This window comes from Gavia stellata, chromosome 3, assembly GCF_030936135.1.
Source record: "Gavia stellata isolate bGavSte3 chromosome 3, bGavSte3.hap2, whole genome shotgun sequence".
NCBI classification, from domain to species: domain Eukaryota; kingdom Metazoa; phylum Chordata; class Aves; order Gaviiformes; family Gaviidae; genus Gavia; species Gavia stellata.
In genome coordinates, this window is record NC_082596.1 from 82,149,101 (window position 1) to 82,166,825 (window position 17,725).

The window sequence follows — 17,725 nt, forward strand, 5'->3', positions numbered from 1 at the left end:
GGTAACCCTCATGGGAAAAATCAGCTGCAGGACTGATGGCTGGGAAATAACATGATTTGCTGAGTTCAACTGGAAATTAAACTAGTGAGTAAAAAATGTTCGGTAGATGCATAGCATCAGAGTTGGAATACGTCAATAAACCAATGCTATTTCAATAAATGCTGAGTTGGTATGAATAGTCTGTCTTCACTCGTGTGGCGTCCAATTGTACCTGCCAGTGCCTACGCTGCACTGGTTGGTGAAGCCTTGCTGACAAACAGGACAGGAGAGTCAGCAGATGGTAGGCACTTGGCAGTTCCTAGTTTGGCATAACCAAATCCAAAGCAGACTGCAAAAGCTTGGGCATTTGGAGTTGCCTTTTAAGCAGATGAGGCTTCTCAGCCTGAATGAAACACAGCTGCTTCCCTTCCACAGCGACTGGCCCTAGCTCTTACAGAATCAAGTAGAAAGCAGCAACTGAATCCTGTATTCTCTACTTTAATTCTTTCATATAGGGAATTTTCCCTGCTACACTGGCTTCCTTGTTCCTGATCAGGGTTTTCTTCTTATCTCCTAGGTGCTTGACGATTAATGATAGAAGATAACCAAGCAGATGATGACTGGAGATTAGGCAAATGATGGGATGGCTTGCAGTAAACTGTCATCAAATAGGACAGAGACTTTCCTCCTCCCCTTTTCAGGCTGAAACTGAATTATCCCATCACAGGGACCTAGCAAAAGACACCCTGTGACTCTGGAGCCCTCTCTGCTGTTTTAGGACTGTAATGGCATCCCTCTATTGAATCTTGCAAGATCAGTTAAAGAGCCTATGGTCCCGAGCAGTCTGTCCCACTTTTCTGCCCACGGTTGGGGGGAAAATAGGAGATCAACAGGCAAACCTGTTAAATGCTGCAGCTTAAAACTTCTGATCGTTATAATATAATATAAAACAAACCACTTATATCTATATATAACTACACTCTGCATATGCTTATATACCTATCAATCAGATACATATTTATAATTACATACCCTATACAATAATATGTAAGATGAATGTAACTGCCAACTGATGGTAGCTTATGCTGCTGTGCTGCGAGATGTAAGCACTGGAGAGCTGACACAATGCCTGCATGCTGCTCTTCCTAAGGGGCTGATAACTTCCAGAAAATGAAAGAAACAGGCAGTTGCCAATAGTAACTCCTTGAACTACAGATGCTCATCAGCAGGAGCCTTTAAGAAATGAATATGTGTTTTTTCCCCTGTCAAAAGAGTAAGTTCAGATATGAATCTAAATATTATATTCTATTTACAAAAAAAATGTAATATTATAGAATATAAAAAATGGCCTAATATATAATATAGAAAGTAATATTGTAAGTATTAGAAACATTTTAAAGCTATCATTAGATTCCTCAGTTATGGACAAACCTGACTGTAAAGCAGGTGACATTTTGACATGTATTGACACACACATATTCAACTCTCAGGCCCAAAGATATAAGCCAGTAAACTGCCCAGCTGTTTGCTCCTAAGTAAATCAAATCTAAACTTTCACTGAGATTTAAATCTAATGCAGGTTACTTGGCATTTGAATTTGGTTACCACAGCACAACTGATGCATATCAATTTGTCCAGCTTAAGTGCCTGAGCCTTCACTTTTTAGCTTAAACTTCATGGGAAAGTTGTGTTTTTTTTTTTTTAAAAAAAAAAGGGATTTACAGTTTTTACTAGTTTGTCTGTGGTTTGTAACAAGTAAATCTGAAATTTGTAAGCCTTGTTTAAACCACACACACACATACAAGTGTAAATGTGAAAGCTTTCCCTCCACTCTATCTTTCAGTCTCCTTTTGGCATAGAAAGGAATGAAAAATCACAGGGCAAACTTGAAGATCTGGATTTTGTTTCTTAAGCGGTGTCCGCTAATTAAATATAAGATAGCATTCTACATAATTAGCTTCTCCCCTTAATCAGTCTGTTTATTCATGAAAACTACTACTTTCCCCATTTGTCTGTAACTACGTGTCCATTTAAAAAAAAAAAGCAGCAAAGCAGCACTGAAATTCCTTTTATAGTAGCACTGGTGCTATTATACTTAAAGCTGGAAAGAGCTTTGAGCTGTTTCTAACAGAACACATGTCAAAACTGAGGACCACTGTGCAGCTCTCCTGCTGTACATTACCTTGGTGACAGACGGATGAACGTGGCGTTGTGCGCACAGCATGTCACCCTTGGCACCTTGAGCCTGTCTTACCGCTAAGGGAAAACCTGTTGTAAAACATAGAGCGCTCAAGAATATGAAGATACAACTGGCCACGTGTCTTGCTGACAATTTAAGTTAACAGGAACCATGCAGCTAACAGGAGCTGGTGTTTGGAATTGTATCCCTAAAGCACTGAGGTCTGTCCCAGCTGAGGCTGCTTGAAGAGGAAGCTGAACTGAATAGCGTCGTTCACTAACTACTGCTGTAGTGATTGCTCCTTCCCTGGTATAAACAAACAAGTACAGGCTATTCTGGGTCATTTTTAGTGAGCTAGGGAGCTTTCACACTGGTGTCCGAGAAATTGCTTTCTCTGATCAGCATCTTGTATGCTCCTCATGCAGGGATCTTGCTTCAGCCACATAGAGCCAGCCATGCTTTTACCCCAATGGCAGCAACTTAAATGAGGATGCTCGCAACTCTTATTAAGTAAGACATCGCTTGCCTTCCAAGCCGACTCTGAGACATGAACAGATGCCACCACTCCCAGTCCCCTCAGAGAGTTGAATGTCCCACTTTCCCTAGTGCTGCTTGCACAATCAATGGCCTGCTTTCAACTCATGGCACACAACTTCACTGACTTATGCAGGGTTTGCACACGGATGTGTGCGTGAGGGCACGGCTGTGACCGCCATGGGGAGCAGGCAGCAGGTGCAGCGAAGGAGCTTGTGCCCTCCCAAAGGAGCCCTCTGCTTATCACTTTCATATAGCAGGCACTAATATGAAATCAGCCTGGAAAGCCTTGCAGCTCAGAGGCAGATGACCAAACACTGATCAAGTGGCTGCCAGCAGCTAACATTAACCAGGGAAAAGGATCTTAACTGACTGCCACTTCTGTGTCATCACAGAAGACTTAAGGAAGAGCTCAAGTGGGAAATGGAGACAGAATTACAAAAAAAAAAAAAAAGAAAAGAAAGAAAGAAAGAAAGGAAGAAAAAAAGAAAGAGAAAAGTAATTTGGCAGTAGCTGTGCCCTATAGGCTGCCTTGGAAAACCCCTGAATTCTGCACTGTGGAGTCTGAGCTCAGAGACGCTGCCACAACTCTAAGAAAAACCCTTGCTGAAGCACAGCCTATTTGCTATTACTCCTGCTGGGTAAGGCAGGGTTCCCTTGAGTAGCTCAGTCCTCGCACAGCCTGCCCCTCTACGCGCAGCTCACGAGTGAGGGAATGCTGTCCCCTGACAGAGCAAAGCTTTTCTGCAATGGAGAAATGCAGTAATTTAGCACCTGGACAAATTATTTTGGGATTTCTGCACTGTACTGAGGCTGACACATCCTACGACCAAAGGAATGTGTGATACAAATGCACCATTTTTTTTTCTTGGGAGTCTGTGTCTTCGCTTAGTTTACAACTGTGCAATGATCTCAGGGCTGAATTGCAGGGTCATCTAAACAGGTCTAGCCTTGAACCAAAATGTTAGTTCTTCAACAGCCTTATCCAGCAATGGCAGCAAGGGTGGTGTTTGGAGCAGTATCTCTACTTATATATAGAAAGAAGCATTTTTTCCCCAAGTGCCTAATGGCAATGAAGTAACAAATTGGCAAGCAGCATTATGCACACTCTTTAAGCTGAGAGTAAATTACCAAGCATGCCTTATTTTCTAAAACCAGAACCAGTCCCTTAATTGTATGGGCAAAATTCTTCAGCTGAGTCCCTCCTCTCTGCTATATAAATTTTACATTCAGCTACATAGCCAAAAAACAGGGCTGTTGGAAGGAGTCACTGCTTACTGACAACCAAAACCACATCAATATGACTAATCACATCAGCTCTCTTACATATTGGGAGTCTAATGACTTCTATTTACAGCCTTGCAGCTTGTCTACAGTTTTTTCACTAAGCAATACAACTAATGCCCATTTTTTGAAGAAGCAGCTTTAATACCAGCCTGATGCTTCAAAGCCATGAGACAGTACTGATGATCACACTCGGCAGAACACATTTGCATACTAAAAGTTTCATGGGGTTTTTTTGCCACTGGTTAATGGACTTCCTTTATCTTTCCATCTTCTGGAATCCTTCTGTAGATCATCCACTGAAGAATGGACTCACATAGCATGATTAAGTATTGATCTCTTGGTCAGCCTGGGAGCCTGTTTCCCACTTTCCCTCTGATCTCAAAGAACAAGATGTTACCAACAGTGATACCACTAGTCTGACTGCCATTCGTTGCAGTAGAGTCCCTCCAAAAAACCACAGCAATCACCGATGGCCATGGGAGCTTAGCTACAGTGGCCATCTGACCTGACTGCAAAAGAGGCAAATCTTAAGTCCAGTTCCTTAGAACCTGTGACACATAGTAACTTGAGTCATACCAACATCTACTGAGCTTGTGTGCTGAAGCATTTGCAGGCTCAGGCCCTCACACCAAACCGAGTCTTTAGAGCTCATGTGTCTATTTTTCTGCTCTGTCCGTTGACAAACGATTCTAAGAATCTGTCACTAGTAGGCAAAAATAGAAACAAGACAGGAAAAGCTATGAACCTCAAAAGTGTTTCTGGTATTTCAGTGCAGAGAAATCTCTCATGATGAGCTTGTGAAAGAACTGCCCTTTAAAGTACTATGGAGAACTTTTGGAAAAAAAATCCTGTAAAATTACAAAACAAAAGCCTATTGCAGTAATTAAAAATTACTCTGCAGAGGATGGTGATGGTAATGTGAGAAGCTCATGATCTATCAGAAGTTGAGTAAGCTGATAAATGCCCAGAAGGGTTAAGAAAATAGTTCAGAGAAAGCTTTGAGACTGAAATAGTATTCTCAGAACAATTTATAAAGAGGAAAGCTTTCCCCTTTGTGGGTCTCTAACAACACTGGCAGACTTCAAGGGAGGCTCCAGCTGTAGAGAATGTAATCTTGGCTTGGCACAACACACAAGAGAAAACCTCAAGGTGTGTGATGGTAGATAACTTGAGAGCCGTGGAAAGCCTCCAGACAATGGCCAATTCAATGGCCAATTTTCTACATGCCATAGGACATACAAGTTAGAGCACGGCCTCTGAGCCACATGAAAAAAGAGTTCAGTCTTAAATCTAGGAAATGAATAGACAGAAGAGATGCCACATTGGCTCATGCAATCCTGTCTTTGATAGTGGCCAGTTTTAGCTGTTTAGGGGAAAAGTGTAGGAAACAAAGAGCAGAAGAAATCTCCTAATTCAGCTACTGATGGATTGAGTTGCTTCATTTTCAACTGTGAAATAAGACAGTACCATATCCCACTTTCTCAGACTGGGACAAGGGGGTGGGGATGGCTACAAATACTGCAGGCTTGTGTATTGTAAGGTTTCCTTTGGTGCAAATTAGTTTCCCTTTATGCATCGTCCATGTGTAACTTGGTCACAAGGCTCTACACTGAAAAGAAGGGGAGAGAGAAATTATGCCAGCCGTTCGTTACTCAACAGTAAATTTGTGAACATGGGGAGAAGAGAGTTACAAAGCAGCCAGCTACCCCATGGAAGGTATGCAACACTGGGAATAAAAAGAAAACCTGCCTGGGATATCAACAGATTCAATTTTAGGATGCTGAGCATCACATCCTGAAACAACTGCAGCATTTCCCACACTTTTCTAGTGTGAGGAAGGACTTTTTCTCTGAGAAACTTCTCTTCTAGGTTCCCCTTGGCTTTTGTGCTGCTAGTGCAGGTACTGAGGAGAGAGGCTGTCATAGCCCTGAGGGCATGCCAGTCCTGACTGTCCCTGCCCAGCCCTCAGGGGTCCCCCCACCCTACCCATGGCCCGGGACCCCATGTCAGACCCCCAGGGCCATCAGCCCCTGCCCCAGTGACGCTGCAGCAGGGACGGTCTCCAGCTCCCCACAGCCCTGCCCTGCCCCGCCATGGGCCCCGCCGAGCCAGGCCCACCTGTGAGCCCATGTCCCAGCCCGGCCTTGGCCCATCCCTGTCCCCAGGGAGGTGCCTGATGCTAGGTCTGAGGCTGCCCCGGTGCCCCCGGCTGCTCTGCTCCAGGCGAGGGGTGGGACATGAGATGACCTGGCGGTCCTGGCGCCTGGGGGTGCCCTGACAGGAGCCAGCCCAGGACCCCTTAGGACACCCTGCGCGGATCACAAATCTGCTAATGACTGTCACGGACAGAGGTATGGTTGCTAATGTAAGTCCACCCCCAGTGGGAAGAGGGTGGCTTGACCAGCTTCAAGCACTAATGTAAACCCATCTTATGTAGAAACAGAAGTTGCATTTACTCTGGTTATCTGCTCCATTATTTACTATGACCCCCACCACCTGCGTGAGTTTTCTTCCACAACTGTTTGTTTGTTGCTACAAAGACTTGTGCAGAAACAGTTTTCTTGGGGCAGATACACTGTACGTATGTGGGCAACCTGGTTGTTTTGAAATGCTACAGGCTCAGCAAAATTTCTCCCTGAATGTCAGCCCCTTGCAATGCTTCCCAGCACAGGCAAGGCTTTAGATCCTTTTGTCAGTGTCAGCACCGTCTCTGAGATTGCCCTTTTTAGTTCATTTTGAGAGTAAATAAAACCAACGTGCATGAAATTACCCCCTGCGTGGAAAACCAGTGCCATGTGAGGCAGCAGGGAACAGCTATTGCAGTTTCGACACGTGCTGCCTTTCCCACCGCTCACAGTAAATGATGCCCGGGGACAGGCTGCCATCCCACTGCACATGAGACAAATGAAGTTTTTCATTTTCCTGACACGCTGGTTACCAGAAGTTTTGTTCATTAAAAAAAGGAGAAAAAAGAAAAGCACATCTCTGATACCTTTTTGCATATGGAGACTGACTTGAAATGAAAAGTAGTGAGAAGAATTAAATAAAATAACTCTAGCTCATAAGGTAACTAGCCTGAGTTAATGATAGCTGATTTGCTTAGTACTGCAGTACTATGATCACACTCTCTCCTCCAGATAACAGCTACAGAGCTTCATAAGAAAAGACAACTCACCTTTCTTGAACTGCTAGTGCTTTTAACATTAGGTAGAGGAGATAATTTTCTGGTTGAGATGAAAGCTAGAGAGTTGAACAAAGATTTCTTACCGTTAAGGACAATGCCATGCAAACAAAAGTGAACTTCTTGATATGTGTTGCTGTGACGGTGCTGTTGGTGTTCACCAATTTATTGCTGGGGTTATTCTAGGGCGAGAGAAAGAGATAACGAGCATTAGCTTGGCTCCAGACTAGCGGGAGGCTGACGGCACCAGGGTCATGTGTTGGACCTGACTGTCTGTGCGCGCGCATGTCTGTCTTTGCTTGTTTGCTTTTTAACCTAGAGCTTTCTGAGTACTTTGTACCACCACAGAATATTTTCCGCTTAAACTGACAGCAACTGCTCCTATGGTCACTGAGGGCTGAATAATCTCCCTACTTTTCTGAGGAATAAGTCCTATTTAACAAATTCAGCTCTGAAAAAGGGTGGTAGCTCTTTCTAAGGAAACTCCACGTGGTTTTTTTTACCTTAAGTTTAAAGTTTGTAGCACGTTTTCACAGGAAAAATAGTATTCCATTCCTTTTTACCACAGAGTGGTACCGAACCTATATGTCAATGCAAGCACCCTTACTGATCCAACTGGACAAGTAGGTAATATAAACAAAGCTCCTGGAACAGCTGGCTCCATTAATGCAGTTTAATGAACAGACCATAATTAGGACTATTAGATGTTCCACCTTGAACATGGGCTCTGTACTCACATGCAAAAGCCCTCTTCTAAATGTCTGATACAGCAAATGAAGCTGAAGATTTAAAACTGCCCTCAGGGAACACATAAAACCAAAATAAATGGTCTGTGAAAGGAGAGGATGGGACATCAAGAGCAGGGCACCATTAGGAGACCTGTAGCAATAGGCTGTTGGGTCATCTATTGCATTTACCCTGGGGCTGTTTGAGATACACAAGTATGCGCCCACGCTGATAAAACCTGTACCATGAGATGTAGTACAACATTTATTCATCCTTGATGTAACTCAGGTAGAACAGCAGTTATCTGTCGCACAGTCAGTTTCCTTACTGAAGTAAGAGAAATAAGAGAAATTCTCTCTTGTAAGAGAAATAGGAGATTATGCAAACACGTCTTGGGAGTGGACAAACCAAACGTGAGCTCTGTGAAGGGTACACCATTTCACACACATTCAAGTAGTTGATGGAATTTTGCAATTTAAAGCTTTTGTGATGATCAGTGCAGCCACGGCACCTGGACAGCCCCACGCTCCTGCCTAAATATCTGCTTGGAAGTTTGGGTGCATAAAGATGCACGCAGGCAACCCAGACCCTAAAGCAGGAAGTTACTCCCACATTTGCCCTTTTTGGGAACAGGTTATGAAAACTCTCTGTAAACATTTTTTTCACGCATCTATTCTTATTTCTTGTGTTTCTGAATAAATACTTTGTTACCGTTAGTTTTTATATATGTGAGGATAGGCCTTGCTTACATCGCTCACCAGTGTTTAAATGAACTCTGCTGCATAACATCAAGACTTTGTGTCAAGTTTTGCCAGGGGACGTTTAGACTGGATATTAGGAAAAGCACCTTCACTGAAAGGGCTATCAGACATTGGAACAGGCTGCCCGTGGAGGTGGTGGAGTCACCATCCCTGGAGATATTTAAAAGACGTGTGGATGAGGCACTTAGGGACATGGCTTAGTGGTGGACTTGGCAGTGTTAGGTTTACGGTTGGACTTGATGATCTTAAAGGTCTTTTCCAACCTAAACAATTCTTTGATTCTATGGCTCAACTTTTTAACAAGGCCAAAATAACAGAGAGGAAGGAAAGCACACCCAAATCCAGCCATCCAAAAGGGCTGTGAAGAAAAAGGGCTCTCATTCGTTCCTGCCTCGCTGCTGCTAACTCTGCCCTTGCTCTACTCCCCCCTTTGCTCTAACTCTTGACCACATACTCTTTATTCCTATCATCTCTTGCACGCTGTTTAGTTCTTGGATCAAAATGCTACACAGATTATGGAGCAAAAAGAGTATCCATTCCCATCTATTAATCAGTTGAATAGCGTTCACAAGTCCTCTGACAGTGTTGTTGCTCTGAATCAGATGGCACAGTCCATTAAGAGTAATGGCATTATCACCATATAAAACAGCAAACAGAGCACAGAACTAGGATATGTCTGGTTTTTTTTCAGAAAATCAGTAGTAACCCTTAACCTGAGCGTAACTGCTAGGCCATGAGGTTGCTCTGGACACAGAGTCTCATAGAAGATTGAAGCAGGACCCTGCATCTCTCTTACAAAAGTGAACACAGGTAACGATTTCCCTGCGAAGACAAGAATCTGACTTCTCCAGCAGAACCACTGAAGAGGGGCATACTATCTGGATCACAAATTCCATCAGTCAGTTAAGGCAATGTGGTGTGCTTCTGATGGCCATCAGCATTGCCAGCTGAGTAACTGACAAAAGAAAACGGGAGTTTGCTTGCATGCAAACTGTTTCAGCATCTGAAAATCACAATGGAGGCTTTACAGAGTCCGGAAATAAAAAGTGCTTCCATCTGGACTCTTCTAGAAAGCCTTAGCTTAAGGGAACAAAGCTTTTGAAAGGCACGGTGACATGTGAATGACGTGTGACTGAGGGTAAAGCAATTCTCAGAGCAATCTAAAAAAACCCACTGTGGGTTTCTGGTTTGGTGTTTATTGTCTGAAAGGTACAGTGGAGGCATTTGCACACATGGTTGCCAGGACGAGATACTCTTTATACTGCTGCTACCTCACTTAGCACATTTTATGCCAAATTGCTCTTAAAACATGCAGCTAAAATCCCCATTATATACTTTTTCAGCAATTAGATAAACTGTACCTATCTGTGCCTTACCCTAGCTTTTTCTTCCTCACCTTTGTTCCAGAAGAGCTCTATGAGAAGCCTTTTAACTGAAATAAACAAACAGACAAATCATGGTCTAATCCTGTCCCCACTAAAGTTGTCAGCACATCTTCCACCAGCTAAATGAGACCCAAATTTAGGAGTCTTAATTGCTGTTAATTTTGCTTGGCAATAGTGCATTTGATTGTGGCTCATAACAGATGAGGTTAGCAGCTCCTGTGTTTGCTGTTCCAAACCATTTTTACCTTGCAGTTTATTGGGTTTACATGTGCAGTTCCTTTTCAGCAGCATGACCTCTGAGAAAGCCTGCAAGATGTATTTTATCTGACAGGTCAATTTAGCTGTACACAGGCAGTTTAGGAAGTTATGACTGATTTGACTTTTCTTTGTTTTGTTTTTAAATTCTCCTTGGAAATATGGCGGATCATATCAAACAGGCTTGCTTCAGTTAAGTACATCGCTGAGCAAGTAAATATTTTTGTCATCAGTATTTGAACCAGAAAGTTCAGTTACTAATTGGTAAATAAAGGGAAAGAGAGGATCTGGCATTTGAATTAGAGTGTCACAGGACACGACTGTTCTTCACACAACATATGGGTAGTGAGTATCAGTTCTAAAACAGAGCAAAAAAAGAGTCTAAAAAAAATTAATTTTGGTTATATATTTACTCTGTGCTCAGTTCCAGGAGCAGTCCTTGCATTCTTATGTCATTAGATGATTTGCCAACACAAATCTTCATAGTCTTGTTCAGCTAATTCAGTACTACTAAAATAATGTATCTTATCTGCATTACCATCAGTCTATAAAACAACCTTCGCTACGTATTAACATAAGCAAATGAACTCAAACCCATTTGAGAGATACCGCAGAATCTGGAGCAGAGACGTGAGCTTGCTCACTCACTGATGGACACTTTGTGAGAAATCACTTCATTAGTTAGGTAGCTACATCACAGTAAGTGAGGACTTTTTTTTTAATCCTTAAAAATACAGCACCTATCTATTCAAAAGGTAGCTTAATACCTTGTAACACAGAGCTAAGGTTAAAATCACAAATCAGACAACAGCTTGAAGCCACCAAAACCCAATTCATTTTAACTAGGATTTTAAGAAAACCTTATCAGTGGGACAAGGAACGATAGGCATCAAAAGCAAAAGTAAAGAGAAGCAAGACAATAGATGGCCATTAATACAGCCCTATTTAACCTTTGGTTGGTTTATTTTTCAAAGAATCTGTTACACTTCATTATGGAGCCATGAACTAACTTTCTTCATATTTGTTTGCCAGAAATTCCTCTGACACCACTGAAGCCACCCCTAATTTAAAATGTTGTAACAGAGAGAAAGAGGAGGACCACACATGTGAAACCGCACGAAAGGTATTTATTACACCTCTAACACGGGCACTCACCTTGTCAAAAGCAGGGTATACTGCTCTGATCTCTGTCAGCCAGCCATATGGCATGTGTCCCACAGGATATGTAGCTGTCAGAATTGCCACAGCCTACGAAAAGAGACAGGGAAGCATGAACTTCAAATCTTTGAACAGAACAGTTAAACTAACGTAGGGTGCCATTTCCCACCAATATCACCACATTGACCTTGACACAGTGAGAAACCAGGCAAGTGACTGGAAGCTCTTTGTTTCATGAAGACTGTCAGAGTGGCCATCATGTGGCCCAGCGCTTTAAACTTAGGAAAACTTTTGTGCCATGAAGCTACATTACTCAGCTTTATCATTTCACCATCGCTCTGATACTTTGGGATAACAGTTAACTTGAGCTGGTGTGTGCCCCTCCGCCAGCTGAATACCTCCCTCCCACATTGCTCCGGAGTTATTTTACCTACAGATACCTGAAGTACCAGAATGCCTTACAGCTCATGGTAGCTTTGGATCATATTTCATAATTTAAATTTATATACATTTTATTTGGTTATTTATAAGTAAAACAGTTTTAAGTAAGACAGACAGACAAAGAAAACAGTAGGCCTCAGTGACCGACTGACTTGCTTGGTTAAAAGATCTATACAAACACAGGACCATGTAGCAAGCTAATTTCTTCCCTGTGCTGTTTAAAAAGAGTGGGGGAAAGTAGTGATATCCACAGAGAGGAAGAGAGTGGGATAGATTCTTCCTTGCTAACAATAGCTTTAGTAATGTCTAATGTACCTTGAAAAAGTAATTGGTTCAAAGAAAACAAATTGGAATTTTAAGACAGTACCCTTTTTAATTGCAATCCCCCCCCATTATTGTGCTTTCAGTAGAATTTCCATCTGTACTGTAACTACATTAAATCAAATAAGCAATATAAAGGATATTTTGTGTATTTTCATGATGAAGTCCAAAGGACTGCAAAGACACAGTAACTGTTAAAGAAAACAATATTTCACTACCACATTTTGTATGCTAGATTCCACTTGGATTAAATTATTGAAGTTTTTAGCAGTGTTTTTTCTTCCAGTATTTTTCCTCAGTTGGTGGGATCTCAAAATATGTGCATGAAAGCTTTCCTAAATGTCTAGAATGTGTATCTGACAGGCGCAAAAGTCGCCCATCAAGCCAACACCAAAAAAGGTACCCCAATCACCATAACTGTGCTGGCAGTCCAAAGAGAAGCAGTGGGAGCTGGCCAGGGCAAGTGGACTTCGCTGTCCTTATGAACATGCTACAGCTTAGCCCTTCACAGGGACATCCTGTCCACACTGAAAATTGCTGATATTATTGAACAGGGGACCTACAAAACTCCTGTGTATTCTGATGCTCCAGACACTGATATTATCTGCGTTCCCAGCACCTCCCTTTTCAGACGCAATTATTTCAGAAATCAGAGAAAGCTGAAATGTGACCATTACTGTTAGCGTAAAAGGGCCAGCAAACCACCAGCTATGACATGTATTTGGAGTCATCCTATTAGCAACAAAATGCACTTGGCTAGCCATGAAATGTGATGCATCTAAAACCAAGTGTCACCAAGAAACGCAAAACTGATCTCTGCTAACCTACTCTGGCTCCCCTTCTATTGAGACTGCTATTAATGCATAGACTGATGCCTGATTTACACATGTAGAAGTGTTACGTTTCCTAAATTCTCTCTCCACAACTGTTTATTTGCAGTCACTGGCAACTCTTGAGCGGGTGAAATACACAGTATCACGTATGACAAATTAGCAGTGCTGAGAGAACGTTTGTTAGGCATCAGTTGTTTGAATTGTCCTTTCCATTTAGGATCTTACAGCTTTGTTTTTCCTATAGAAAAAACATGAAAGAATTGCTCATGACTATGAGGATTTAGACATCCTCCCACCAAAACTGGCAGCAAAGGTCCCCCAGACTTCTTAAGAGAATAGGTCAGCTCATGGCGAGCATTGGTGAAGGCTCTGTATTAGAATCAGAAGTCCAGCTCTCATCAGCTGTAGGAGACTATTTGAGCAATCTGAAATTCCTCAAGAGAAACAGGGTGCATTTCATATCCCAACCAGGAGACAGATTTTTTTTTACGATGTGCTTCCTTCATCTCTACCATATTCTGTGTGATGCACTGACTGCTAACAGTAGTTTCACATCGACTTGCACAGCCATAAATATACATGACAGGAAACAGTGGAACATGGGACTACTGACGACTGTCCTAAAATCTCTGGGATCTGAATTCTCCAGAGCGTATGTATTTATACGTAGAGCATGAAAACCTGTGACGCAGGGACTGTTCGGTGAAAAAATTCTGCTGGTCTTGTTGAGGGTAAGGTCCCACTAGGCCTGGCAGAAATGCTCATGGTAAGAGTGCAAGCAGTCTTCTTTTCAAGGATAAAGAGAGCAATAAACAGAAATGTACTTAAGACAAGCTTTTCTTGTCAGCACGGCTGAGAAGAGAAACACAGAGGTAGCTCCATGTAAATGATCGTTCGCAGTAATGGAGAGCACTGACTTTCTCACCTCTGTGGCTGCAGAACTGCCACCTAGGTCCCGGGAGACAAAAAGGTTGACAATGGGCCTACTTATTCGCTGAGTTGCCAAAATTAACGCCAAAGGCCACCAGAAACTCAGCATCTTCCGTATTGTAGCCTCTCCCTGCAACACATAGGAAAAAATAAAAAAAAGAAGTGGGTTTGGAAAAAAACATGCAGAACTGAACCAAAAGCACAGAGAAAGGATTTTTGCTTATCCCACCTGTTGTCAGTTTGGTACATTCATTTCAATAGTTTTCAATATAAGGAGCCTAAAACATTGTCACTCAAGTTAGTAATAGTGATTCAAAAGAAGCTGTGTCATGGATCTCAATAAATAATGCATAAGGTGTCTATCTGCATAGTTTGTTCTAGCTACCAGACAAAGATATATGAAAACCAATATGACATTCGAGGAAAAAGAGGAATTTTTAGACCTTCCCTGAGAAATAAGGTGTCCACTTAGTTCATGCTGTACTGTCTTAGAGCTCAGTACAGAGGTGCTCAGCCGACAGCACATCCATACCATGGGAAGCATTGCCCCATGTGCACTGTTGCTGCAATAGTTTCTGCCATGCATCTTTAAGTGAAAATGCTTTTTCCTGCAGGACAGAGAGAGGAGGCCCTTCATGCACAGTGGTTTAATACAGTAAATAACACAAAAGGCAAGTTTAAAATTATTGAATTCGAAAAAGCGCAAAGTATTAAGAAAGACATACCCCCATTTCAGGCCCACTTCTGTCAGGAATGACATCATGTATGTTCCTGTAGTATCCGAGGCATAACGTGGTACATCGGACAAGTGCTCCCATGTATAAGGACAGGATTGGGATCAAGAGAGGCTCCCTGCACTCCAAGTGACTGTGAAGCAAAATGGCTACAAAAACAACCTGCAGGGCAAACAAATAAATGATTAGTAATTTGTCTGTGTGTTTCTTTATGGCCAACATATTTCCTGTCTGACTCCAAGCTAGTCCATCTGAACCAACAACCATGCATGACTACAGCATCTATCTGACTTCGAGCTTGTGGCATTTGAAACTTTAGTCAGAACTCCCCTGCATTCAGGCATACAAATGAGAAGAACAAGAGTTAACATCATACAGAAGCTCTACTAAAAAGTACTTGAAGGTATGGGCAGGTGTCAGACTAGGAGCCATAAATAGGAGAAGATAAGCATGAAAGTCTGGCAAGGTCTGGCAGCAAGCATGTGGCTGAGTGTCACCCTGCCCAGAAGAATGTGCTATTCTGATACACACTGAGGCTGGAGACATGCTTCTGGGGTCAGTGTCTAAGCCCTACCTTTTTTGGGGGGGGGAATGCGGGGCAATGGCAATTAAAAAGCCAGATGTTTTAAAGCATTCATTTCAGCATTTAAGAGCAGGAAGTCATGTCATCCTAATTGTCCACTTTTTCAAGTGAAATTTCAGTGTTTCATCATTCTCTCTTCACTTATCTGAGTGTCACATTGATATAAATGAAATGGAAACTTTTGGGCTAATGAACATTTGATAATTCAGTCTTGTAAGATTAAATGCTCAATCCAGAAAACGCAAAGGAATTGATTACTATGATATTATTCTCTTCATTAAGTACAGAGCAGATGGCATTAGATTCCAAATGTCTCTGGATGGGGGGCACAACTGGAAAGCCAACTGTGTTTGGTGCTGTGAACAGCAGAATCAAGGACAACCCTGCCAGGACATGCTGGCATTCAAGTGAGTTACAAGAAATACAAAACACTTTGTTCAGGGGCAGGTTCTCTCCTTCATTGCTAGAGACCAAGAAATACCTAAGAAAAATCACACTGTGCAAATGTTTATTAGGCAGGCCACACTGTTTATGATGGTTTGCAAAACTGCTCTTTTGAACCCTACAAAAGAATTTTTTTTCAGTAAACAGAAGCAGTGTCAGTCACAAAAAGTGTGTATATGAAGCTACACAAGGACAATTAGCTACTGCCTGTGCCCTATTGCTTGTGTAGGGAGCAGATGTAGGTGTAGAGAGTCCTGCCTGGGGTATGGAGAGTCACAACTTTTTGTTGTCTGGATTTGCTCTTGCTCTGTGCAATATTTTGCTGAGAGAAGATGACAGGTGTCTTATTCTTCACAACCCTGGCACCCCACTCACCAACCATTGTGGAAAGGGCATGTGTACCACGGCCAAAATAAGAATTTGTTTCTGTATTTAGCTGTATATGACCTGACATGTATCCAGGATCAGCAAACTTTGTAGGTCACATCAGAACAAGAGCAGATCCTGAAGGTTAAGGTCATTTACAGTAATTGGTATTATCTTCAGGGATTTAGTGCAGTACTGTAGAGGGGCAGACCTGCCAAACATAGAATAGCAGCTGACTGAATGGTTCAACCTGGTTTACGGTTTGCTCATATTTAGTGGGAGGAAAATGCTATGGAAAATGGAACTAAGTGCTGTTGACTTCATATTTCCTTTGATGTTGTACTGTAATTATCCTCTTTCTTACCCAGTCATTACACCATTCAGCTGGTAATGGGGCAGTACAGCAACTGTTTTACAGGTGCTGGGACTCTCCATTTCATAATATTTTTATATATGCTTTAAAAAGAGGACTGTATATTGGTTCTCAAATGCTGCAACACCGGCCATCAGCAATGTGTATGAATGTTGTTTTTTAAGTGTGTCTAGTACAAAGCAATAGGATAGTTAACACCTCCCTCACAAATGAAACTTCAAATAACATTTGGTCTTCTTTACGTCACCACAGATCCCTTCTGCTGCAGTTCTAAGCCTTCACCTTTCGGACCAGTAACAAGAACAGTGCCATACTGGCACTCAGAAGGTGGCTTACACTACTGCATTTCACTGGATTAGACAGCATGTGCAAAACTGGCAGGTGAACTGAGGAATCGAGCCTTCACTTCCCCACCTACAAGCCCCACTCAGGATTTCAGTGCAACTGTGTGAAGTGTGCGAGAGAAGGCACGGGGGGAAGAAAGGTCTCTTTCAAAGCACTCAGTCAGCCTTAGGATTGGTAGCAGCCATCGGACCTGCCTTCTCCCCAGATGTACACATGTATATGTAACTTGTTCCTCAGCCATTCAGAAACAGGGTTGTGGAAGACATGGCCCTAGCCCAAACAATCCTCGTTCCCTTCTCCTGACATTGGTTCGGGACTGACTTGATCCGGTCAAGTGAGACCTGCCTAAACCACAACTGTCAGCAAACAGCCTACACACGATGGGGAAACAGCCAGAGAACAGCACACAAGATTACTTCCTCTGGTGTGTTGTTCACGGTAGGGAGAGAAGGCAGTCTCTGTGCAGAGTTCCTGCTTAGGAAAGCATCTGGTCCGTAACACAACGGAAACAGTGACTGCTAAGAGGAGTCATTACCTGAGCTATGACATCTGAGATGGAGGCACATCCCACCAGGAAACTGTACTTGTGTTTCAGCAGAATCCCAGCATGGGTCCATGCCTGAAAAAAGGCAGATAAGAGTTTGGGAAGTGATTATGATATTTGTGAATGACTCCAGGTCCCAGAATGCTGTTTTTTGGTTGTTACATTGTACACAACTTATAAAGCTCTTTTCCACCAGCAGTACCTAGTGTGAATTTGGGCAAGTGTTAAGCCAGTAATTCAGAAAAAGCACCGCTGCATTCAGTTCCTCATTGTCAGGGCTGACAGGGGGAATGGGAATGATTTTATAGACTGTATAGAAATTTCTGAGCAGATCTAATAAGAAACTGTCCCTTCTTCATAAAACAG

At 42.5% G+C, this 17,725-nt stretch overlaps 1 protein-coding gene across 1 annotated transcript in view; it reads right to left on the reverse strand.

Moving 5' to 3' along the window:
* ANKH (ANKH inorganic pyrophosphate transport regulator) overlaps positions 1–17,725 on the reverse strand; it is a 107,055-nt gene that overhangs the window by 17,617 nt on the left and 71,713 nt on the right. The window contains exons 4-8 of the mRNA XM_059815217.1: positions 17,351–17,434; positions 14,696–14,866; positions 13,966–14,100; positions 11,443–11,535; positions 7,247–7,342 (exon numbers count right to left, since the gene is read on the reverse strand). Coding sequence (XP_059671200.1) covers positions 7,247–7,342; positions 11,443–11,535; positions 13,966–14,100; positions 14,696–14,866; positions 17,351–17,434 — 579 coding nt within the window. The remainder of the gene's footprint in view (positions 1–7,246; positions 7,343–11,442; positions 11,536–13,965; positions 14,101–14,695; positions 14,867–17,350; positions 17,435–17,725) is intronic.